Source organism: Coregonus lavaretus (assembly GCF_964263955.1).
Source record: "Coregonus lavaretus genome assembly, chromosome: 2".
NCBI lineage: Eukaryota > Metazoa > Chordata > Actinopteri > Salmoniformes > Salmonidae > Coregonus > Coregonus lavaretus.
The window spans coordinates 30,149,534-30,176,606 of record NC_139989.1 but is presented as its reverse complement, the minus strand read 5'-3'; the positions used below and the strand labels follow the sequence as shown (position 1 = coordinate 30,176,606).

The following is a 27,073-nucleotide window of genomic DNA, read 5'->3' as shown; positions in this document are numbered from 1 at the left end:
AACAAACCTCAGAAGCCTTTTTACACCTCAAATACACTACAAGTTTTACATTTCCTGAATTGCAGGAAAGTTCTCCTGCAACAGGGTGATCAAATTACGATCCAACCTATGTAAAATAACTCCATCCACTCACCTCCAACAACATGACCCAAGCTTTTTCCCTGTAAGGATCGGCTGAAGCGGAAACTCACTTCCCAGTTTCCAAGATAGAGCACTAATGGTTGCTGCAGTTGCAACAGTCTGAACTTTCATGTGTTTTATCACCACAGATACTGGTGAAATTCCTGTGCTTAAACTGTATACAGCAATTCACTATTGAAAAATCAAAGAATTTACAGAGGTACTTAACATTTTATTTAGCAAACAAATATTCTGCTATCAAAGTGAGTAAAAGGGTCCAAAGACTCCAAATAGCTACACTTAAAGGTCCAATGCAGCCATTTTTATCTCAATATCAAATTATACCTAAAACGGACATTGCCATTGGCTGCATGGAGTCACATTAAGAGAAATCCCCATGCAGCCTTGTTTAAAAGTTCGAACACCAGAATTTGAGATGTAATCTACACCTCGGTTGGGATGATAGAAATTATTATTATTCATTATTACTTCATTATTTAGTTTATTGATTTTTCAATTTGAGATTATTTCTATATAGCCTACACTTTCTTCTTCTGAATTTATAACGTGAGTGGGGCAGGTGTGGCTTTTTGACAATGATTGCAAGAGCAGCTGCTCACCGATTTGACGGCTCATATTTGATTCCCTGCTGATTTTGTACGTTTGCCCACTGACAAAGACATGATCAGTCTATAATTTTAATGGTAGGTTTATTTGAACAGTGAGAGACAGAATAACAACAACAAAAATACAGAAAAACGCATGTCAAAATTGTTATGAATTGATTTGCATTTTAATGAGGGAAATAAGTATTTGACCCCTCTGCAAAACATGACTTAGTACTTGGTGGCAAAACCCTTGTTGGCAATCACAGAGGTCAGACGTTTCTTGTAGTTGGCCACCAGGTTTGCACACATCTCAGGAGGGATTTTGTCCCACTCCTCTTTGCAGATCTTCTCCAAGTCGTTAAGGTTTCGAGCCTGACGTTTGGCAACTCGAACCTTCAGCTCCCTCCACAGATTTTCTATGGGATTAAAGTCTGGAGACTGGCTAGGCCACTCCAGGACCTTAATGTGTTTCTTCTTGAGCCACTCCTTTGTTGCCTTGGCCGTGTGTTTTGGGTCATTTTCATGCTGGAATACCCATCCACGACCCATTTTCAATGCCCTGGCTGAGGGAAGGAGGTTCTCACCCAAGATTTGACGGTACATGGCCCTGTCCATCGTCCCTTTGATGCGGTGAAGTTGTCCTGTCCCCTTAGCAGAAAAACACCCCCAAAGCATAATGTTTCCACCTCCATGTTTGACGGTGGGGATGGTGTTCTTGGGGTCATAGGCAGCATTTCTCCTCCTCCAAACACGGCGAGTTGAGTTGATGCCAAAGAGCTCGATTTTGGTCTCATCTGACCATAACACTTTCACCCAGTTCTCCTCTGAATCATTCAGATGTTAATTGGCAAACTTCAGACGGGGCTGTATACAGTGGGGAAAAAAAGTATTTAGTCAGCCACCAATTGTGCAAGTTCTCCCACTTAAAAAGATGAGAGAGGCCTGTAATTTTCATCATAGGTACACGTCAACTATGACAGACAAATTTAAACAAAAAATTAATAATCATATTGTAGGATTTTTAATGAACTTATTTGCAAATTATGGTGGAAAATAAGTATTTGGTCACCTACAAACAAGCAAGATTTCTGGCTCTCACAGACCTCTAACTTCTTCTTTAAGAGGCTCCTCTGTCCTCCACTCGTTACCTGTATTAATGGCACCTGTTTGAAATTGTTATCAGTATAAAAGACACCTGTCCACAACCTCAAACAGTCACACTCCAAACTCCACTATGGCCAAGACCAAAGAGCTGTCAAAGGACACCAGAAACAAAATTGTAGACCTGCACCAGGCTGGGAAGACTGAATCTGCAATAGTTTGCAGCTTGGTTTGAAGAAATCAACTGTGGGAGCAATTATTAGGAAATGGAAGGCATACAAGATACTGATAATCTCCCTCGATCTGGGGCTCCATGCAAGATCTCACCCCGTGGGGTCAAAATGATCAAATCCCAGAACCACACGGGGGGACCTAGTGAATCACCTGCAGAGAGCTGGGACCAAAGTAACAAAGCCTACCATCAGTAACACACTACGCCGCCAGGGACTCAAATCCTGCAGTGTCAGACGTGTCCCCCTGCTTAAGCCAGTACATGTCCAGGCCCGTCTGAAGTTTGCTAGAGTGCATTTGGATGATCCAGAAGAGGATTGGGAGAATGTCATATGGTCAGATGAAACCAAAATAGAACTTTTTGGTAAAAACTCAACTTGTCGTGTTTGGAGGACAAAGAATGCTGAGTTGCATCGAAAGAACACCATACCTACTGTGAAGCATGGGGGTGGAAACATCATGCTTTGGGGCTGTTTTTCTGCAAAGGGATCAGGATGACTGATCCGTGTAAAGGAAATAATGAATGGGGCCATGTATCGTGAGATTTTGAGTGAAAACCTCCTTCCATCAGCAAGGGCATTGAAGATGAAACGTGGCTGGGTCTTTCAGCATGACAATGATCCCAAACACACCGCCCGGGCAACGAAGGAGTGGCTTCGTAAGAAGCATTTCAAGGTCCTGGAGTGGCCTAGCCAGTCTCCAGATCTCAACCCCATAGAAAATCTTTGGAGGGAGTTGAATGTCCGTGTTGCCCAGCAACAGCCCCAAAACATCACTGCTCTAGAGGAGATCTGCATGGAAGAACGGGCCGAAATACCAGCAACAGTGTGTGAAAACCTTTTGAAGACTTACAGAAAACGTTTGACCTGTGTCATTGCCAACACAGGGTATATAACAAAGTATTGAGAAACTTTTGTTATTGACCAAATACTTATTTTCCACCATAATTTGCAAATAAATTCATAAAAAATCCTACAATGTGATTTTCATAGTTGACGTGTACCGAAAATTACAGGCCTCTCTCATCTTTTTAAGTGGGAGAACTTGCACAATTGGTGGCTGACTAAATACTTTTTTCCCCCACTCTATGTGCTTTCTTGAGCAGGGGGACCTTGTGGGCGCTGCAGGATTTCAGTCTTTCACGGCGTAGTGTGTTACCAATTGTTTTCTTGGTGACTATGGTCCCAGCTGCCTTGAGATCATTGACAAGATCCTCCCGTGTAGTTCTGGGCTGATTCCTCACCATTCTCATGATCATTTCAACTCCACGAGGTGAGATATTGCATGGAGCCCCAGGCCGAGGGAGATTGACAGTTACTTTGTGTTTCTTCCATTTGCGAATAATCGCACCAACTGTTGTCACCTTCTCACCAAGCTGCTTGGTGATGGTCTTGTAGCCCATTCCAGCCTTGTGTAGGTCTACAATCTTGTCCCTGACATCCTTGGAGAGCTCTTTGGTCTTGGCCATGGTGGAGAGTTTGGAATCTGATTGATTGATTGCTTCCGTGGACAGGTGTCTTTTATACAGGTAACAAACTGAGATTAGGAGCACTCACTTTAAGTGTGTGCTCCTAATCTCAGCTCGTTACCTGTATAAAAGACTCCTGGGAGCCAGAAATCTTTCTGATTGAGAGGGGGTCAAATACATATTTCCCTCATTAAAATGCAAATCAATTTATAACATTTTTGACATGCGTTTTTCTGGATTTTTTTATTGTTATTCTGTCTCTCACTGTTCAAATAAACCTAACATTAAAATTATAGACTGATAATTTCTTTGTCAGTGGGCAAACGTACAAAATCAGCAGGGGATCAAATACCTTTTTTCCCTCACTGTTCATGGGGGTACCTTTGCAGAGTCAATGTGCGGGGGCACCGGCTAGTTGAGGTAGTTGAGGTAATATGTACATGTGGGTAGAGTTAAAGTGACTATGCATAAATAATTAACAGTGTAGCTGCAGCGTAAAAAGATGGGGTGGGGGTGGGGGGGCAGTGCAAATAGTTTGGGTAGCCATGATTAGCTGTTCAGGAGTCTTATGGCTTGGGGGTAGAAGCTGTTGAGAAGTATTTTGGACCTAGACTTGGCACTCCGGTACCGCTTGTCGTGCGGTAGCAGAGAGAACAGTCTATGACTAGGGTGGCTGGAGTCTTTGACAATTTTGAGGGCCTTCCTCTGACACCGCCTGGTATAGAGGTTCTGGATGGCAGGAAGCTTGGCCCCAGTGATGTACTGGGCCGTACGCACTACCCTCTGTAGTGCCTTGCGGTCGGAGGCCGAGCAGTTGCCATTCCAGGCGGTGATGCAACCAGTCATATTACATTAAGAACAGATTGCCCATCCATTATATAACCCACAGGAACAAGATTTTTAGACCAACATAGGAACAACAAAGTGTAACATAGAAGAGCAACAATAGTCCACATACAAAATGGCAGCAGTTCAAATGATCAAAGTTGAAAAACAACATTGAAAGGATGGCTGAATGAGCATCGAGTCCATCTTTGGCCTTTCTTGACATTCTTTGGGCCTGAGTGACAGTGATTGTAGGTGTGTGTGTGTGTGTGTTTAAAGCGCTAGAAGACCCCTAAACCCGATGCACAAGAGGAACATTCGTCATCATCGATATCGATATGTGCATTGATTTCACTATGCTCCATTAGACATTGGTCAGCTAGTTGGAGAGCGAGGGGTCAGATCTGAAAGAGAAAACACAATAGAAACTGAAATTAGTACATAAAACCAAGTAATACAATTGACTGGGGATCAATAAAGTACATTTCAATTTTGACTGGAAAGGTCTCTCAGAGGTAAGAGGCAACCTTACATAGAAATAGATCATATATGTAACCTATATCATATATACTGTATGTATTACATATATCTGCATGCAACCTTACCTCTGAGAGCGGCAGAGGACATGTGGGCTTTATCAAGTTACTCTTAGAGAGAGCCTCTGTCATCCAGAAGAGAGCACTAGAACAGTACTCCAACTGGGAATGAGAGAGAGGGGGCAGAGAAGGAGGGAGAAAGGGGGGAGAGAAGGAGGGAGAAGGACGGAGAGAAAGAGAGTGAGAGAGGGGGGGGGGGGGGGGGGGGGGGGGGGGGGGGGGGGGGGGGGGTGAGAGGGGTGACCATGACAGATGGGCTCTGTACAGTGCTGAGCAGGCAGATACAACAGCAGCAGTCCAAATGCAGAGGGAGACCTGCTCTGATTCTCCGCACCTTAGCACAAATCACAACTGCTGCTACCACACTCTTATTTGATTTGTACTATTTCTTACTGTTGTTGCATTGTCAACAAGAAGCCTGCAAGTAAGCATTTCGTTGGACGATGTATGCCATGCGTATACCGTACATACGACTAACAAAACTTGAAAGTTGAACCATCCCGTCTATTAAGGACCACTGAAACTTCAGACACGTTTGTCTCATTGCCACTGGGCAGATAAAGCAGGCGTTTGCAGCCTGTGTGTGTGTGTGTGTGTGTGCTGCGACCAGCGGCCCAGGCTGACACTGACCTCGGTCTCCAGCATTCTCAGCCTGTGGTCGTGGACCCAGTTCTCTGCCATCTGCTTTAAGACACTGTCCATCCTTCATACACGACCACAACACAGGACCACAACACAGGTTAAAGGCCAATTCACTTCTCAGTCAATTCAGGAAGTGAATTGAAGTTCGATTCGTTAATTGAAAATGTAATTGACCCAATCCCTAACACAGGAGGGCCATCAGCTACAGCATCTCAACCATTCTATTCATTAGCCTGATCAAGCTGAGCTGTTAACTGAAGCTGTTAAAATAATCTGGCATCTAGTCTATGAAATAAATAAGTGGCCGAAGGTGAGAGATGGAGAGATGTCTCACTTGACGGAGGTGCGTTTGAGTCTCTCTGAGTCTCTCTTTCTTGTTTGTTCTGAGCAAACAGTATATTCTCCTTCTGGATGGCCTCCCACGTGTTCAGTCTACTGGCCTCCCTACCATGGATCTCCAGAACTGAAGGAGGGATAGAGGATGAGGGGAAGAGAGGGAAGAACAAAGAAATTGTGAAGAAGTGAAAATGAGAAAAATGGAAGTGGACTTCTAAAATACTTTAAGTAAATTATCTGATCATTGGTCTTCCTCCAGGGCCGGTGTTATAGGTGGCCCTTAGGGGGCCTGGCCCGCCCTACCGTATATCCTTGCCCGTCCAAACAAAATATAAAAATATAAATAATTTATTTGACAGAGATACGCAAAGACAGAAAGATGCATCAATCTTAGATAAAGCATCTGAGTGAGCGAAACAGCGCCTCTCTGTCTCAACAAGTGTAGTCCATGTATCTGATGCTGTCTGGCCAAAAAGAGTATGACATGCCATACTCTCATAGGGCTATAGATATATGGGCTATAGTAAGACAGAGGGACACTCACTCTGATGCTTTCTCCGGTGAGATAGTTTCAGCCACTTGCGGATTGAAGGAAAGTTGGCGGGTGCACAGTGCACTGTTCAGATGCTGGACATTTTTGGGGACGAACCTGCAAAGCTAACCTACTTTTTGAATTGATTTGTTTGACAATCTGATGAAAACATCATGACTGGTTGTGTTCATGCCACATTAACATGTAAGACATGTTTACAGTTAAATTACATGTCTTTACAATAAACCCCATACAAATTAAAAAATAAATACATAGGAGGTCCCGTGAGAAAACGTGCCATCCTACAGAAATCTCCCGAGTGGCGCAGTGGTCTAAGGCACTGCATCGCAGTGCTAGCTGTGCCACTAGAGATCCTGGTTCGAATCCAGGCTCTGTCGTAGCCGGCCGCGACCAGGAGACCCGTGGGGCGGCGCACAATTGGTCCAGGGTAGGGGATGGAATGGCCGGCGGGGATGTAGTTCAGTTGGTAGAGCATGATGTTTGCAACTCCAGGGTTGTGGGTTTGATTCCCACGGGGGGCCAGTATGAAAAAAATAATAATGTATGCACTAACTAAGTCGCTCTGGATAAGAGCGTCTGCGCAAATGTCTGTCCAACTGATTCGTTCTGGCGCGGACCTGTTTTCCTCGCTGTCTCCCTTTCTCCCTCCCCTCTCTCACCAAAGAGTTTGATCTTGCGGATGTGTCTCTTGATGAGGATGAAGGGTGGTGCCAGACAGGGTCTGGAATGGTACTCCACGATCAGGTTGTAGCGCTGGAACTTCCAGTAGGTGTCGCTGTGCTCCTGCACTTTGGAGAATGTGTGACTGGAGGAAAGAGAGAGAGAATGGCAGCCACAGTGAAATGCCTGAATATCAGGGAATAGGTGATTCTCACTCATATACATTTTGGGTTTTTTATTATACCTTTTAGTTCATGACGTTTTGGGAACAAATGAAGCACATGAAAGCAGAGCCGGAAAACATATGGAATATGACAACACTCAAGTAAAACATTAAAAAATTCAATCAAATTGATTAAATTAAATTAAATCCAACAACACTATTCAAGACACAGTGAGGAACTAGATAAGATAAGAGGAATTCAGCCCACGGATTAGAGGGGCCTACTGAATGAGTGACGATCTGTCAAGGGGAACACAAAGAGAGTGAAAAAGGGGTAGGGAGGGGGTGCTAGATGGAAAAGAGTGTTAGAGAGTTTATTCTCATTGAAAAGAAGTGAAGTAGAGGTATTGGTCTGAAATGTCAATTTACATAATATGTTAATAATAATGTAAGGTTTTCGAATTAAGAAAAAATTACTTTCAATAAAGGCATCAGGTAAGAAGTCAATTATTCCACGAATACGAATATAAGGGAAGTAGGCAGGACTTTCATAGGGTTTAACTGGATTGCTTTTCGGCCTACCTTGCTTCATTTCATCAATATCATGCAAATCATTACATGAAAAAATGCCAATTGCGACTTAAAAAAGTTGCTTATTCACTGGGAAGTTGATACTTGTGTTTCTGCTCACTTTTGCATTGAAATAAATTACAGTATTCCGCAATTCCCTTAAAGCTATGGCGTCAATTTCAGAGTAACAGGCTTCTACTGCAATTTCAGATTAAAATAAATAAATAAACAAGTCTCTAATATAAGGAAAATGCCTATACACTTTAGCTGTTTCAAAAACATTGCTCCGCTATAACGATTTTTACTGTAGGGGTGTTGGGCTGAACGAGACAATTCTGTTTACATTGCCCTGCTTGTAGGGGGCCACTGTCGTGCTAGTGCCGTGTGCGACCTCCGATGGTAGTGCTCGAGATGTAAGAAATTCGCAAGTTTACATTACAGTAGCCTCATCAAGAACCAGGCTTCCCTAAACGTAAAGCTTGGGGAAGTTCATGGCACAAAATCAGCTAAAATGGTGTGGGAACCCGATGTAAATCAGTGACTCCTCATAACACTTAAAAGAAATCAAATGCATTGCTTGGGCGGATGTTAACATGCAGCACCAATCAAACACATCAAACCAATCAACTGCCTTGCTTGGGCAGAGCACTCCTTCAACTCACTACAGACCCTGGTTCTATTCCAGGCTGTATCACAACCGGCCGTGATTGGGAGTCCATAAGGCGGCGCACAATTGGCCCAGCGTCGTCCGGGTCAGGGTTTGGCCGGGGTAGGCCTTCATTGTAAATAAGAATTTGTTCTTAACTGACTTGCCTAGTTTTTTTTACTCCTTTACCCAGCACTCCTTCATCAGGCATGTGGGGGGAGGGTTCTTGAAATGTAACATCTATTAAAAATCTGAGAACATTCAAACCATTTTGGCTATACAAAATCCTCCAGACTTCCAAGGGAAGCGTGACAACAAACGTGATTTGGAGGTATGGCTACGCGAGACTAACATTACAGTAATGTCTCTCGAGAATCGATACCTCTCTAAGGTATCTCTCGATAATCTCCTCAACTCATCAAAGTGAAAAGAGACAGAGTGAAAGAGGGACAGAGAATGAAAGAGGGACAGACATTGAAAGAGGGACAGAGAGAGAAATAGGGACAGAGAGAGAAAGATGGACAGACAGAGGGTCCATCACCTGAACATGACAATGAGCAGGTTGACCAGGAGGATGTTGGTGACCAGCAGGAATATGACCAATAACATGCCCAATTTTGGGAAGTACTCATGCAGGGCTCTGCCCCAGCCTCGACCAGGCTGGCATTATTGGTGCACTCTCTCACCTCCTCCAGTTGATCAGCTACGGACAGAGATATGGAGAGGAGGGAGGGAGGGAGATGGTGAGAGGTGGAAAGTTTGAAAGGATGGGAAGAAGCAGAAGGAGGGGTGTGAAGAATAAATATTTAAAATGGTACGGCAAAGAGGGTAGATTGGGCAGAGGTTGAAGTATGGGATTGAGAGGGGATGCAGAGAGTGAGAGGGGTGAAAGGATAGATAGAGACCAGTTTATATAAAACTATTTCCTTTAGCAGACACTCTAATCCAGAGTGATTTACAGTTAGTGCATTCATTTTAAGATAGCTAGGTGAGAATATACTATGTTACATACACATGCAAACCACATTCCTACAAAAACATCCATTTCGTGTATGGGGATCTATCCAAATATGTGGAGGTATGGCCTGTAGAACGCCATGCGAAATATCCAACCAGGACGGGGGTCATAGGACTTGAGCAGCTCCTAATTGGCTACGCCGTAGGCCATGAGCCACACCGCCAGGAAGAAGAGGGAAAAAAATATGTATTTCATCTGCCAATCAGGAGGTGAACAGAATATTACATCGGGGAAAATAACATAACTTTTCAATTTTTTTTGCAGTTTTGACACTTTTCTTTGGATACTAGTTGTTCCTGCCAAAACCAGCACCTGGATCTAGACCACAGAGATAGTTAGAGGACTCTAGTGCCCAAAATCCCATTTTAGCATGGCCAGCGCCATTAAAGACTTTCACAATTTTTAAGTAGTCAATTGGGTGGGACTTCCTATGGGTTAAGGAAGGATCACATAATTCCATGCAGGTCATCAGAAGAGGTCAGCCAATTAATTATACTCATGACCATAACTTCCATAACTGCAGGTGGCAGTAAATCGCAAACATTGGCTTTATACCTGTTCAAACAACACACTCTAGGTGGCAGTAGGCACCCTTAGAGACAGTAGATACAGCGAGACATCCCTCTCCCTTATTCTTTCTGATCGGGTGGGGCCTACTTATTGCCCCCACCCCACGGAGGGGGTGCCCCAGAGACGGTAGAGAAAGGAGACAATTTTTTTGGGCCAGTGAGATGTCGGGGCAGGGCAGGTGGGGCGATCCGAGCAGGGAGGGGACAATAAGTAGACCAAAGCCAGCTGTTCACTCTTGCGTGTGACCATGCCAGAGATTATAGAGGAACTGTGAGCTCTCGCGGCGAAGGATTCTCACGCGAGAGAGGGAACACCTACTTACACAGACAGGAACCTTGAAAAATTCTATGGTGTGTGGCTTAAGTTGTTCATCTTAATTTATCCACCATCTTCAGCACCCTTTCAGTTTGTTTGCCAACTCATAGAAGTAGTTGAAGAAGAAAATGGACTACTTCAAAATGAAGATGGCCTCAATGGCGCTGTCCATGCTCTCACAGATGCTGTCCATGCTCTCATAATGAGACAGATACAACGACGCAATGTCTATCTAAGTCTATTACTTAGACGCACTGCAGTGCACAGGGTTTTCTCTTTCTTTTTAGAAAGCCCTCACCATTTTCTCAACAATGATGATCTTGGGTCCCAGCTGTTTGTGGATGGCGAAGATGTGGATGAGACGGAGGGTAAACACCATGTAGTCCACAGCCAACACAGCACGGCCAAACTCATAGGACCACGGGAACATTCTAGAACACACAACAAACGCCTGGCTATAGTCACAGGGACACACACACACACAATCCATATATGTATTTATTTATTAGGATACCCATTAGCTGTTGCTCATGCAGCTGCTACTCGTCCTGGGGTCCACACACAAAACATAAAATATAACATAATACAGAACATTAATAGACAAGGACAGCTCAAGGACAGAACTACATACATTTAAAATAATAATGGAAATGAGAAAGCCTTGTTTACATCAACACACAGACACATATAAACACGTGTACATACAGTGGGGAAAAAAAGTATTTAGTCAGCCACCAATTGTGCAAGTTTTCCCACTTAAAAAGATGAGAGAGGCCTGTAATTTTCATCATAGGTACACGTCAACTATGACAGACAAATTGAGATTTTTTTTCTCCAGAAAATCACATTGTAGGATTTTTAATGAATTTATTTGCAAATTATGGTGGAAAATAAGTATTTGGTCACCTACAAACAAGCAAGATTTCTGGCTCTCACAGACCTGTAACTTCTTCTTTAAGAGGCTCCTCTGTCCTCCACTCGTAACCTGTATTAATGGCACCTGTTTGAACTTGTTATCAGTATAAAAGACACCTGTCCGCAACCTCAAACAGTCACACTCCAAACTCCACTATGGCCAAGACCAAAGAGCTGTCAAAGGACACCAGAAACAAAATTGTAGACCTGCACCAGGCTGGGAAGACTGAATCTGCAATAGGTAAGCTGCTTGGTTTGAAGAAATCAACTGTGGGAGCAATTATTAGAAAATGGAAGACATACAAGACCACTGATAATCTCCCTCGATCTGGGGCTCCACGCAAGATCTCACCTCGTGGGGTCAAAATGATCACAAGAACGGTGAGCAAAAATCCCAGAACCACACGGGGGGACCTAGTGAATGACCTGCAGAGAGCTGGGACCAAAGTAACAAAGCCTACCATCAGTAACACACTACGCCGCCAGGGACTCAAATCCTGCAGTGCCAGACGTGTCCCCCTGCTTAAGCCAGTACATGTCCAGGCCCGTCTGAAGTTTGCTAGAGTGCATTTGGATGATCCAGAAGAGGATTGGGAGAATGTCATATGGTCAGATGAAACCAAAATAGAACGTTTTGGTAAAAACTCAACTCGTCGTGTTTGGAGGACAAAGAATGCTGAGTTGCATCCAAAGAACACCATACCTACTGTGAAGCATGGGGGTGGAAACATCATGCTTTGGGGCTGTTTTTCTGCAAAGGGACCAGGACGACTGATCCGTGTAAAGGAAATAATGAATGGGGCCATGTATCGTGAGCTTTTGAGTGAAAACCTCCTTCCATCAGCAAGGGCATTGAAGATGAAACGTGGCTGGGTCTTTCAGCATGAAAATGATCCCAAACACATCGCCCAGGCAACGAAGGAGTGGCATCGTAAGAAGCATTTCAAGGTCCTGGAGTGGCCTAGCCAGTCTCCAGATCTCAACCCCATAGAAAATCTTTGGAGGGAGTTGAAAGTCCGTGTTGCCCAGCGACAGCCCCAAAACATCACTGCTCTAGAGGAGATCTGCATGGAGGAATGGGCCAAAATACCAGCAACAGTGTGTGAAAACCTTGTGAAGACTTACAGAAAACGTTTGACCTGTGTCATTGCCAACAAAGGGTATATAACAAAGTATTGAGAAACTTTTGTTATTGACCAAATACTTATTTTCCACCATCATTTGCAAATAAATTCATAAAAAATCCTACAATGTGATTTTCTGGATTTTATTTCTCATTTTGTCTGTCATAGTTGACGTGTACCTATGATGAAAATTACAGGCCTCTCTCATCTTTTTAAGTGGGAGAACTTGCACAATTGGTGGCTGACTAAATACTTTTTTCCCCCACTGTATATACAGTACCAGTCAAAAGTTTGGACACACCTCCTCATTCAAGGGTTTTTCTTTATTTTTACTATTTTCTACATTGTAGTATAATAGTGAAAACATAAAATCTATGAAATAACACATATGGAATCATGTAGTACCCAAAAACGTGTTAAACAAATCCAAATATATTTTATATTTGAGATTCTTCAAAGTAGTCACCCTTTGCCTTGATGACAGCTTTGCACACTCTTGGCATTCTCTCAACCAGCTTCACCTGGAATGCTTTTCCAACCGTCTTGAAGGAGTTCCCACATATTCCTTCATTCTGCGGTCCAACTCATCCAAAACCATCTGTGGTAGCCATGCTGGTTAAGTGTGCCTTGAATTCTAAATAAATCACAGACAGTGTCACCAGCAAAGCACCCCCACCCCATCACACCTCCTCCTCCATGCTTCACGGTGGGAAATACAAATGCGGAGATCATCCGTTCACCTACACGGCGGTTGGAACCAAAAATCTCAAATTTGGACTCATCAGACCAAACGACAGATTTCCACCAGTCTAATGTCCATTGCTCGTGTTTCTTGGCCCAAGCAAGTCTCTTCTTACTATTGGTGTCCTTTAGAAGTGGTTGCTTTGCAGCATTTCGACCATGAAGGCCTGATTCACGCACTCTCCTCTGAACAGTTGATGTTGACAGGTGTCTGTTACTTTAACTCTGTGAAGTATTTATTTGGGCTGCAATTTATGAGGCTGGTAACTCTAATGAACTTATCCTCTGCAGCAGAGGAACCTCTGGCTCTTCCTTTCCTGTGGCGGTCCTCATGAGAGCCAGTTTCATCATAGCTCGATGGATTTTGCGACTGCACCTGAAGAAACTTTCAAAGTTCTTGAAACGTTCCGTATTGACTGACCTTCATGTCTTAAAGTAATGATGAACTGTCGTTTCTCTTTGCTTTTTTGAGCTGTTCTTGCCATAATATGGACTTGGTCTTTTACCAAATAGGGCTATCTTCTGTATACCTTGTCACAACACAACTGATTGGCTCAAACGCATTAAGAAGGAAAGAAATTCCACAAATTAACTTTTAACAAGGCACACCTGTTAATTGAAATGCATTCCAGGTGACTACCTCATGAAGCTGGTTGAGAGAATGCCAAGAGTGTGCAACGCTGTCATCAAGGCAAAGGGTGGCTACTTTGAAGAACCTCAAATAATTTTAATTTGTTTAACACTTTTTTGGTTACTACATGATTCCATATTTCATAGTTTTGATGTCCTCACTATTATTCTACAATGTAAAAAAGAGTACAAATAAAGAAAAACCCTTGAATGAGTAGGTGTGTCCAAACTTTTGACTGGTAGTGTATATAATTGGTATCTATTATTTGCAAACTTTGCCATGAAATGAGCAGCAGCAGTAAGCCTACAGATCCATCGCTAGACCGGCCCATTATATGGCACATTTCTCACTTGCTAGATTCAGCAATTAAAGGGCCAGATGCACAATTAAAGAAGAATTACAATCAAAAATATATTTCGTTGTTTCTCTATGAGCAATTGTAATTTTGAGAGTGGAAAACAAAACAAATCTAAAACCAGGAAAAATGTAACTGAGAAAACATAATTTGGGGAAAATGTATTTTATAGGGCACCCTTTGAGTTGTTTGTTAACCATTATTTTACCAGGTATATTGACAGAAAACAGTTATATTGTACACTAAGAACCCGGGGAAGAGTTGCAGGGGAGAGGAGAAGAGAAGAATGTGCTTATTTGAAAGCTAGAAAAAAATGAGTAGCTCGCGAAACGGTTGGAGAACCCTAGTGTATGCGACATAGAAATAATGACACTTAAATCCTCATTATTTTGTTATAATTTTCTATTTATCAGCCTAATCAAGGTGTAGATTACAACACACATTCCAGTGTTCAAACTTGTAACAAGGCTGCATGCGATTATTACTAATGCGACTCTGCACATCCAATGGCAATGTCCGCGATAGGTATAATGCCGGGAGCCATTTGCTGATTTGACAGCTCCAACACAGTTACACCTCCGACATCGCCTAAATAAAAACAATGAAACTGCTATGCAGTTTCCGGTTATCGCGGGTTAAGGTAGAACTGATTGAATCTAGCCCTTAACCTTTTACTGCAGTGGGCTAAATCAGGGTCACACAGAGTGATTCTTGGTAGTCTTAAACAGATCTACTTTGATACAAAAATATACACCTCACATACATGGTTATGGGCTTAAAAAAAGAAGACACCTGTACCATGTCAGATGTAGAGTTGAAATGTATTCAATTTTGAGTTTGCATTCCAAAATTGCACTTTATATACAGTCGTGGTCAAAAGTGACATTATTATTGGTCTTCACAAAGTTTGCTGCTTCAGTGTTTTTAGATATTTTTGTCAGATGTTACTATGGTATACTGAAGTATAATTACAAGCATTCCATAAGTGTCAAAGGCTTTTATTGACAATTACATTAAGTTTATGCAAAGAGTCTTCTTTTTCAAGACCTCTGCAATCCACCCTGGCATGCTGTCAATTAACTTCTGGGCCACATCCTGACTGATGGCAGCCCATTCTTGCAGAATCAATGCTTGGAGTTTGTCAGAATTTATGGGTTTTTGTTTGTCCACCTGCCTCTTGAGGATTGACCACAAGTTCTCAATGGGATTAAGGTCTGGGGAGTTTCCTGGCCATGGACCCAAAATGTCGATGTTTTGTTCCCCGAGTTTTTTCCGGATGCCCCAAACAATCAGAAAGGGGATTCATCAGAGAAAATGACTTTACCCCAGTCCTCAGCAGTCCAATCCCTGTACCTTTTGCAGAATATCAGTCTGTCACTGATGTTTTTCCTGGAGAGAAGTGGCTTCCTCGCTGCCCTTCTTGACACCAGGCCATCCTCCAAAAGTCTTTGCCTCGCTGTGCGTGCAGATGCACTCACACCTGTCTGCTGCCATTCCTGAGCAAGCTCTGCACTGGTGGTGCCCCGATCCCGAAGCTGAATCAACTTTCGGAGACGGTCCTGGCGCTTGCTGGACTTTCTTGGGCGCCCTGAAGCCTTCTTCACAACAATTGAACCTCTCTCCTTGACGTTCTTGATCATCCAATAAATGGTTGATTTAGGTGCAATCTTACTAGCAGCAATATCCTTGCCTGGCAAAGCAATGATGACGACACGTGTTTCCTTGCAGGTAACCATGGTTAACAGAGGAAGAACAATGATTTCAAGCACCACCCTCCTTTTAAAGCTTCCAGTCTGTTATTCTAACTCAATCAGCATGACAGAGTGATCTCCAGCCTTGTCCTCGTCAACACTCTCACCTGTGTTAATGAGAGAATCACTGACATGATGTCAGCTGGTCCTTTTGTGGCAGGGCTGAAATGCAGTATAAATGTTTTTTGGGGATTAAGTTCATTTTCATGGCAAAGAGGGACTTTGCAATTAATTGCAATTCATCTGATCACTCTTCATAACATTCTGGAGTATATGCAAATTGCCATCATAAAAACTGAGGCAGCAGACTTTGTGAAAATTTATATTTGTGGCATTCTCAAAACTTTTGACCATGACTGTACATCACAGAACACTGAAATATAACAAAATAGTTTGACATAGAAACACCGGATTTATGTTGTATTTATATATCTTTATTAATTATGAAATTATGAAAAACATTAATAACATTCCACCCATGAGGCCAAAGAGGTCGCTTTTGGTCATTGACTGCAGAAAACGGCTACTGGAGCGTCTTTTCGAGTGCAACACCAAAAAGCAACATACAAACAATGTGGGTTTTTGTGATTGTGTCAGGTTGAATGTGTTTGTACTTGGTCATGTCATTATGGGGGTAGAGTCATTTTAATTGCACCTTTTAAAAAGGTCTGTACATATTACATTAAGAACAGATTGTCCACATACAAAATGGTAGCAGTTCAAATGATCAACGCTTAAAAACGACATTGAAAGGATGGCTGAATGAGCATTGAGTCCATGTTTGGCATTGCTTGATATTCTTTGGCCCTGAGTGACAGTGATTGTAGGTGTGTGTGTGTGTGTGTGTGTGTGTGTGTGTGTGTGTGTTTAAAGCGATAACACACACCTACCCCTGATCCACAAGAGGAACATTTGTCATCATCAACATCAATTGACAGCTAAGAGGCGTGTGTGTGCACATCTAGATTTCACTATTCTCCATCAGACATTTGTCAGCTAGTTGGAGAGATTGGGGTCAGATCTGAAAGAGAAAACACAACAGAAACTGGAATTAGTACATAAAATCAAGTAATAAAATGTGCTGGGATCAATAAAGTGAATTTACATTTTATATTCCATGACTGGAGAGGTAGGAGGCAACCTTGCATAGAAATAGAGCACATATGTAACCTATATCATATATACTGTATGTATAACATATATCTGTATGCAACCTTACCTCTGAGAGCGGGCGGAGGACGTGTGGTCTTTATCAAGTTACTCTGAGAGAGAGCTTCCGTCATCCAGGAGAGGGCACTAGTACAGTACTCCAACTGGAAATGTGAGAGAGACGGAGAGAGAGAAAGAGAGAGCGAGAGAGAGAACCATGACGGATGTGGTCTGTTCAGTGCTGAGCAGGCAGATGCAACAGCTACAGTCCAAATTCAGACACACACATACTTATGATTACTCACTAACAAACACACGTGCGTGCACAGACCCACACACACACCCACTAAACCATCCCGCCCATTAAGGACCACTGAAACTTCTGGCACGTGTGACAGGTTGCCACTGGGCAGATAAAGCAGGGTGTTTGCAGCCTGTGTGTGCTCTGCGACCAGTGGCACCGGCCCAGGCTGACACTAACCTCTGTCTCCAGCATTCTCAGCCTGCGGTCGTGGTCCCGGATCTCTGCCATCTGCTTTAATACACTGTCCACCCTTCCAACACGACCACAACACAGGACCACAACACAGGTTAGGGGTCAATTAACCTCTCAGTCAATTCAGGAACACAGGAAGTGAATTGAAGTTCGATTCATGAATTTAAAATGTTATTGACCCGATCCCTAACACAGGAGAACCCATCAGCTACAGCATTTCAACCATTCTATTCATAGGCCAGATAGAAGCCGAGCTGTTAACTGAAGCTGTTAAATGAATCTGGCATTTAGTCTAGGAGAGAGATGAAGAGATGTCTCACTTGACGGAGGTACGTTTGAGTCTCTCTGAGTCTTTCTCTCTCTCTCGTTTGTTCTGGGCAAACAGTATATTCTCCTTCTGGATGGCCTCCCACGTGTTCAGTCTACTGGCCTCCCTACCATGGATCTCCAGAACTGAAGGAGGGATAGAAGAGGAGGGGAAGTACAAAGATATTGGGAAGAAGAGAAAATGAGAAAAATACACTTGAAGGAAAATGGAAGTGGACTTCTAAAATACTTGAAGTTTTTTTTTTTCAATACTTGATGTGAATTATCTGATCATTGATCCTGCTACAGGGCCGGCATTATGATCATTTATTTGACCGAGACGCGAGCAGACATGCCACATTAAAAGGTAATACATTTTTACAGTTAAATTACATGTCTTTACTATAAAACCAATGATTTATATTTTTTATACATAGGAGGTCCTGTGAAAAAACGTGCCAACCTATAGAAATCAAATGCCTGTCCAACTGATTCGTTCTGGCGCCGGCCCTGTTTTCCTCCCTCACTCTCCCTTTCTCCCTCCCCTACTCACTCACTCTCTCCCTCCCATTCCCTCTCCCTCCCTCCCTCTCTCACCAAAGTGTTTGATCTTCGTGGAGGGGATCTTGCGGATGTGTCTCTTGATGATGAGGTGGAGGTGGGAGATGAGGATGAAGGGTGGTGCCAGACAGGGTCTGGAGTGGTACTCCACGATCAGGTTGTAGCGCTGGAACTTCCAGTAGGTGTCGCTGTGTTCCTGCACTTTGGAGAACGTGTGACTGGAGGAAAGACAGAGAGAGAGAGACAGTGAAAAGGCTGAATATCAGGGAATAGGTGACTCTCGCTCATATAAAGAAATATTGGTTTTATTCTACTTTTTAGTTCATGACGTTTTGGGCCCTAATGACACACATGAAAGCAGAGCCAGAAAAATATATGCCATTAGGACAACACTCAAATAAAACAAGTTGATTAAATTAAATCCAACATCACTATTCCAAGACACAGTGAGGAACTAGATAAAATCAGGAATTCAGCCCACGTATTAGAGGGGCCTACTGAATGAGTGACGATCTGTCGAGGGGAATACAAAGAGAGTGAAAAAGGGATATGGAAGGGGGTGCTAGATGGGTAAGAGGGACAGAGAGCTTATTCTCATTGAAGAAAGTTGAAGTAGAGGTATCGGGACGAAATTTATATTTGCATAATATGTAAATTATGTTTTTTTATGAAGGTTTTCGATTAAGAAAATAATCTTTCATGAAAGGCATCAGGTAAGAAGTCAAATAATCCAGGAATACGAATATAAGGGAAGTAGGCAGGACTTTCATAGGGTTTAGCTAGATTGGTTTTCGGCCTACCTTAGAACAAACCATGCTTCATTTAATCAATATCATGCAAATCATTACATGAAAAAATGCAGATTGCAACTAAAAAAGTTAATTCACTGGGCAGTTCATACTTGTTTTTCTGCTCGCTTTTTAATATAAGGAAAATGCATATTCAAATCAAATCAAATCAAATCAAATTTTATTGGTCACATGCGCCGAATACAACAGGTGCAGACATTACAGTGAAATGCTTACTTACAGCCCTTAACCAACAGTGCATTTATTTTAAACAAAAAAGTAAGAATAAAACAACAACAAAAAAGTGTTGAGAAAAAAAGAGCAGAAGTAAAATAAAGTGACAGTAGGGAGGCTATATATACAGTAAAATAAAGTGACAGTAGGGAGGCTATATATACAGGGGGGTACCGTTGCATAGTCAATGTGCGGGGGCACCGGCTAGTTGAGGTAGTTGAGGTAATATGTACATGTGGGTAGAGTTAAAGTGACTATGCATAAATACTTAACAGAGTAGCAGCAGCGTAAAAAGGATGGGGTGGGGGGGCAGTGCAAATAGTCCGGGTAGCCATGATTAGCTGTTCAGGAGTCTTATGGCTTGGGGGTAGAAGCTGTTGAGAAGTCTTTTGGACCTAGACTTGGCACTCCGGTACCGCTTGCCGTGCGGTAGCAGAGAGAACAGTCTATGACTAGGGTGGCTGGAGTCTTTGACAATTTTGAGGGCCTTCCTCTGACACCGCCTGGTATAGAGGTCCTGGATGGCAGGGAGCTTTGCCCCAGTGATGTACTGGGCCGTACGCACTACCCTCTGTAGTGCCTTGCGGTCAGAGGCCAAGCAGTTGCCATACCAGGCGGTGATGCAACCAGTCAGGATGCTCTCGATGGTGCAGCTGTAGAATTTTTTGAGGATCTGAGGACCCATGCCAAATCTTTTTAGTCTCCTGAGGGGGAATAGGCTTTGTCGTGCCCTCTTCACGACTGTCTTGGTGTGTTTGGACCATGATAGTTCGTTGGTGATGTGGACACCAAGGAACTTGAAGCTCTCAACCTGTTCCACTACAGCCCCGTCGATGAGAATGGGGGCGTGCTCAGTCCTCTTTTTTTTCCTGTAGTCCACAATCATCTCCTTTGTCTTGGTCACGTTGAGGGAGAGGTTGTTGTCCTGGCACCACACGGCCAGATCTCTGACCTCCTCCCTATAGGCTGTCTCATCGTTGTCGGTGATCAGGCCTACCACTGTTGTGTCGTCGGCAAACTTAATGATGGTGTTGGAGTCGTGCCTGGCCATGCAGTCATGGGTGAACAGAGAGTACAGGAGGGGACTGAGCACGCACCCCTGAGGGGCCCCCGTGTTGAGGATCAGTGTGGCAGATGTGTTGTTACCTACCCTTACCACCTGGGGGCGGCCCGTCAGGAAGTCCAGGATCCAGTTGCAGAGGGAGGTGTTTAGTCCCAGGATCCTTAGCTTAGTGATGAGCTTAGAGGGCACTATGGTGTTGAATGCTGAGCTGTAGTCAATGAATAGCATTCTCACGTAGGTGTTCCTCTTGTCCAGGTGGGAAAGGGCAGTGTGGAGTGCGATAGAGATTGCATCATCTGTGGATCTGTTGGGGCGGTATGCAAATTGGAGTGGGTCTAGGGTTTCTGGGATTATGCTGTTGATGTGAGCCATGACCAGTCTTTCAAAGCACTTCATGGCTACAGACGTCAGTGCTACGGGTCGGTAGTCATTTAGGCAGGTTATCTTAGAGTTCTTGGGCACGGGGACTATGGTGGTCTGCTTGAAACATGTTGGTATTACAGACTCAGTCAGGGACATGTTGAAAATGTCAGTGAAGACACTTGCCAGTTGGTCAGCACATGCTCGGAGTACACGTCCTGGTAATCCGTCTGGCCCTGCGGCCTTGTGAATGTTGACCTGCTTAAAAGTCTTACTCACATCGGCTACGGAGAGCGTGATCACATAGTCGTCCGGAACAGCTGGTGCTCTCATGCATGCTTCAGTGTTGCTTGCCTCGAAGCGAGCATAGAAGTGGTTTAGCTCGTCTGGTAGGCTTGTGTCACTGGGCAGCTCGCGGCTGTGCTTCCCTTTGTAGTCTGTAATAGTTTTCAAGCCCTGCCACATCCGACGAGCGTCAGAGCCAGTGTAGTATGATTCAATCTTAGACCTGTATTGACTCTTTGCCTGTTTGATGGTTCGTCGGAGGTCATAGCGGGATTTCTTATAAGCGTCCGGGTTAGAGTCCCGTTCCTTGAAAGCGGCAGCTCTACCCTTTAGCTCAGTGCGGATGTTTCCTGTAATCCATGGCTTCTGGTTGGGGTATGTACGTACGGTCACTGTGGGGACGACATCATCGATGCACTTATTGATGAAGCCAGTGACTGATGTGGTGTACTCCTCAATGCTGTCTGAAGAATCCTGGAACATGTTCCAGTCTGTGCTAGCAAAACAGTCCTGTAGCTTAGCATCTGCGTCATCTGACCACTTTTTTATTAGCCGAATCACTGGTGCTTCCTGCTTCAGTTTTTGCTTATAAGCAGGAATCAGGAGGATAGAGTTATGGTCAGATTTGCCAAATGGAGGGCGAGGGAGAGCTTTGTATGCGTCTCTGTGTGTGGAGTAAAGGTGGTCTAGAGTTTTTTCCCCTCTGGTTGCACATTTAACATGCTGGTAGAAATGAGGTAGAACGGATTTAAGTTTCCCTGCATTAAAGTCCCCGGCTACTAGGAGCGCTGCATCTGGATGAGCGTTTTCCTGTTGATTAATGGCCTTGTACAACTCATTCAGTGCAATCTTAATGCCAGCATTGGTTTGTGGTGGTAAATAGACAGCTATGAAAAATATAGATGAAAACTCTCTTGGTAAATAGTGTGGTCTACAGCTTATCATAAGATACTCTACCTCAGGCGAGCAAAACCTCGAGACTTCCTTAGTATTTGATTTTGTGCACCAGCTGTTGTTTACAAATATACACAGACCGCCACCCCTTGTCTTACCGGAGTCTGCCGTTCTATCCTGCCGATGTAGCGTATAGCCTGCTAGCTGAATGTTGTCATTGTTGTCGTTCAGCCACGACTCCGTGAAACATAAGATATTACAGTTTTTAATGTCCCGTTGGTAGGATAACCGTAATCTTAAATCGTCCATTTTATTCTCAAAAGCTTGAACGTTGGCTAATAGGATTGATGGGAGAGGCAGTTTACTCGTTCGCCGTCGGATCCTTACAAGGCACCCGGATCTGCGTCCACGATATCTCCGTCTCTTCCTCACGCGAATGACGGGGATCTGGGCCTTGTTGGGTGTCTGTAGAATATCCTTCGCGAACGCCTCGTTGAAGAAAAAGTCTTCGTCCAACGCGAGGTGAGTTTTAGCTGCTTCAAAAACCTTGCTCTGCTATTACGATTTATACTGTAGGAGTGTTGGTCTGAACAAGACAATTTTGCTTACACTGCCCTGTCTGGAAGGGGGAAGCTGTCGGGCTAGTGTTGTGTGTGACCTCCGGAGGTAGCGCTCGAGACGTAAGAAATTAGCAAGTTTGAAATACAGTAGCCTCGTCGAGAACCAGGCTTGCCTAAATGTAAAGCCTGGGGAAGTTCATGGCACAAAATCAGGCATATGGGGGAGGGTTCTTGAAATGTAACATTTAATAAAAATCAGTGGACGATTCAAACTGTTTTGGCTATACAAAATTCTGCAGATCTCCAAGGGAAGCGTGACAGCAAATGTGATTTGGAGGTATGGCTACGTGAGACTAATATTACAGTAATGTCTCGAGAATTAAAACATCTCTAAGGTATCTCTCGATAATCTCCTCAACTCTCGTCAATGTGAATTTGCCAGAGAGAGTGAAAGATGGACAGAGAGTGAAAGAGGGACAGACAGAGGGTCCATTACCTGAACATGGCAATGAGCAGGTTGACCAGGAGGATGTTGGTGACCAGCAGGAAGATGACCAATAAGATGACCACCAGCCAATTGTGGTCGGTACTCATGCAGGGCTCTGCCCCCGCCTCGACCAGGGTGGCGTTATTGGTGCACTCTCTCCCCTCCTCCAGTTTATCAGCTAAGGACAGAGATAGGGAGAGGAGGGCGGGAGACGGTGAGAAGGGGAGAGTTTGAAAGGATGGGAAGAAGCAGGAGGAGGGGTGTGAAAATACATATTTAAAATGGTAGGGTAAAGAGGGTAGATTGGGTTGAAGTAAGGGATTGAGAGGGGATACAGGGAGAGAGAGGAATGAAAGAACAGAGAAAGAGAAACCAGTAATATATTTATTTTTTATTTATTCAGCAGACTCTCTAATCCAGAGCGATTTACTGTTAGTGCATTAATCTTATGATATCTAGGTGAGAATATACTATGTTACATACACATGCAAACCACATTCATACACAAACATCAACGCACCATCCATTTCGTGTATGGGGATCTGTCCAAATATGTGGAGGTATGGCCTGTAGAACACTCTGCGAAATATCCAACCGGGACGGGGGTCGTAGGAGTAGAGCAGCGCCTGATTGGCTACGCCGTAGGCCAGGAGCCACACCGCCAGGAAGAACAGGAAGAAGAAGATGTCTTTCATCTGCCAATCAGGAGGGGAACAGAATATTCATCGGGGAAAATGGCGTCACCTGTTCTTGTGTGCAGTTTTGACACTTTCTTTTGGATACTAGTTGTTACTGCCAAAACCAGCACCTGAATCTAGACCATAGCGATAGATAGACGACTCTAGTGCCCAAAAGCCCATTTTAGCATGGCCAGCGCCATTAAGGACTTTTACAATTTTTAAGTAGTCAACTGGGTGGGACTTCCTATGGGTTAAGGATGGATCACATGATTCCATGCAGGTCATCAGGAATGCTCAACCAATTATACTTACAGTTGAAGTCGGAAGTTTACATACACCTTAGCCAAATACATTTAAACTCAGTTTTTCACAATTTCTGACCTTTAATCCTAGTAAAAATTCCCTATCTTAGGTCAGTTAGGATAACCACTTTATTTTAAGAATGTGAAATGTCAGAATAATAGTAGAGAGAATGATTTATTTCAGCTTTTATTTCTTTCATCACATTCCCAGTGGGTCAGAAGTTTACATACACTCAATTAGTATTTGGTAGCATTGCCTTTAAATTGTTTAACTTGGGTCAAACATTTCGGGTAGCCTTACACAAGCTTCCCACAATAAGTTGGGTGAATTTTGGCCCCTTCCTCCTGACAGAGCTGGTGTAACTGAATCAGGATGGTAGGCCTCCTTGCTCGCACACGCTTTTTCAGTTCTGCCCACAAATGTTCTATAGGATTGAGGTCGGGGCTTTGTGATGGCCACTCCAATACCTTGACTTTGTTGTCCTTAAGCCATTTTGCCACAACTTTGGAAGTATGCTTGGGGTCATTGTCCATTTGGAAGACCCATTTACGACCAAGCTTTAACTTCCTGACTGATGTCTTGAGATGTTGCTTCAATATCTCTACATAATTGTCTTTCCTAATAATGTATTCTATTTTGTGAAGTGCACCAGTCCCTCCTGCAGCAAAGTACCCCCACAGCATGATGCTGCCAGCCCCGTGCTTCACGGTTGGGATGGTGTTCTTCGGCTTGCAAGCGACCCCCTTTTTCCTCCAAACATAACGATGGTCATTATGGCCAAACAGTTCTATTTTTGTTTCATCAGACCACATTTCTCCAAAAAGTACGATCTTTGTCCCCATGTGCAGTTGCAAACCGTAGTCTGGCTTTTTTATGGCGGTTTTGGAGCAGTGGCTTCTTCCTTGCTGAGCGGCCTTTCAGGTTATGTCGATATAGGACTCATTTTACTGTGGATATAGATACTTTTGTACCTGTTTCCTCCAGCATCTTCAAATGGTCCTTTTGCTGTTGTTCTGGGATTGATTAGCACTTTTCGCACCAAAGTACATTCATCTCTAGGAGACAGAATGCGTCTCCTTCCTGAGCAGTATGACGGCTGCGTGGTCCCATGGTGTTTATACTTGCGTACTATTGTTTGTACAGATGAACGTGGTACCTTCAGGGTTTGGAAATTGCTCCCAAGGATGAACCAGACTTGTGGAGGTCTTGGCTGATTTCTTTTGATTTTCCCATGAGGCACTGAGTTTGAAGGTAGGCCTTGAAATACATCCACAGGTACACCTCCAATTGACTCAAATGATGTCAGAAGCTTCTAAAGCCATGACATCATTTTCTGGTATTTTCCAAGCTGTTTAAAGGCACAGTCAACTTAGTGTATGTAAACTTCTGACCCACTGGAATTTTGATACAGTGAATTATAAGTGAAATAATCGGTCTGTAAACAATTGTTGGAAAAATTACTTGTGTCATGCACAAAGTAGATGTCCTAACCGACTTGCCAAAACTATAGTTTGTTAACAAGATATTTGTGGAGTGGTTGAAAAATTACTTTTAATGACTCCAACCTAAGTGCATGTAAACTTCCGACTTCAACTGTATGAGCAAACATTCCATAACTGCAGGTGGCAATAAATCGCAAACATTGGCTTTATACCTGTTCTAACAACACACTCTAGGTGGCAGTATGTACCTTCAGAGACAGTAGATAAAGCGAGACATCCCACTCCCTTATTTTTTCTGATCGGGGCAGGGCCGCTTTGGTCTACATCTCATATGTCGGGGCAGGACGGGTGGGGCGAGCAGAGTGGGGAGGGGACACTAAGTAGACCAAATCCAGCTATTCCCTCTCTTGTGTGAGCATCCCAGAGATTATAGAGGAACCGTGAGCTCACGCAGGAAAGCATTCTCACGCGAGAGAGGGAACATCCACTTACACAGACAGGAAAAATCTAAATGGTGGAGTCGTTCATCTTAATTTATCCACCATCTTTGGCACCCTTTCAGTTTGTTTGCCAACTCATAGAAGTAGTAGAAGAAGAAAATGGACTCCTTTAAAATGTAGATGGCCTCAATAGCTCTGTCCATGCTCTCACAGACGCCATAATGAGACAGATACAACGACGCAATGTCTAAGTCTACTATTTAGACGCACTGCAGTGCACAGGGTTTTCTATTTTACTTTAGAAAGCCCTCACCATTTTCTCAACAATGATGATCTTGGGTCCCAGCTGTTTGTGGATGGCGAAGATGTGGATGAGACGGAGGGTAAACACCATGTAGTCCACAGCCAACACAGCACGGCCAAACTCATAGGACCACGGGAACATTCTAGAACACACAACAAATGCCTGGTTATAGTCACAGGGACACACACACACACAATCCATATATGTATTTATTTATTAGGATACCCATTAGCTGTTGCTGATGCAGCTGCTACTCTTCCTGGGGTCCATATACAAAACATAAGATATGACATAATACGTTACATTAATAGACAAGAACAGCTCAAGGACAGAACTACATACATTTAAAATAATAATAGAAATAAAAAGTATTGTTTACATCGACACACAGAAACATAAACACATGTTGCACCCCTCCCCCTTTTGCCCTCAGAACAGCCTCAATTCGTAGGGGCATGGACTCTACAAGGTGTCGAAAGCATTCCACAGGGATGCTGACCCATGTTGACTCCAATGCTTCCCACAGTTGTGTCAAGTTGGCTGGATGTCCTTTGGGTAGTGAATCATTCTTGATACACACAGGAAACTGTTGAGCGTGAAAAACCCAATAGCGTTGCAGTTCTTGACACAAACCGGTGCGCCTGGCACCTACTACCATACCCCGTTCAAAGGCACTTCAATATTTTGTCTTGCCCATTCTCCCACTGAATGGCACACATACACAATCATGTCTCAATTGTCTCAAAATTTAAAAATCCTTCTTTAACCTGTCTCCCCTTCAT

The 27,073-nt window shown here is 43.6% G+C and overlaps 1 protein-coding gene across 1 annotated transcript in view; it reads right to left on the bottom strand.

Annotated features, from left to right (window-relative positions):
* Nucleotides 1-16,354: 16,354 nt before the first annotated feature.
* LOC311143377 (transient receptor potential cation channel subfamily M member 4-like) overlaps nt 16,355-27,073 on the bottom strand; it is a 98,989-nt gene continuing 88,270 nt past the window's right edge. The window contains exons 20-27 of the mRNA XM_084179213.1: nt 26,301-26,433; nt 23,643-23,817; nt 23,132-23,300; nt 18,488-18,669; nt 17,905-18,037; nt 17,570-17,642; nt 17,159-17,252; nt 16,355-16,960 (exon numbers count right to left, since the gene is read on the bottom strand). Coding sequence (XP_084035339.1) covers nt 16,932-16,960; nt 17,159-17,252; nt 17,570-17,642; nt 17,905-18,037; nt 18,488-18,669; nt 23,132-23,300; nt 23,643-23,817; nt 26,301-26,433 — 988 coding nt within the window. The 3' untranslated portion in view covers nt 16,355-16,931. The remainder of the gene's footprint in view (nt 16,961-17,158; nt 17,253-17,569; nt 17,643-17,904; nt 18,038-18,487; nt 18,670-23,131; nt 23,301-23,642; nt 23,818-26,300; nt 26,434-27,073) is intronic.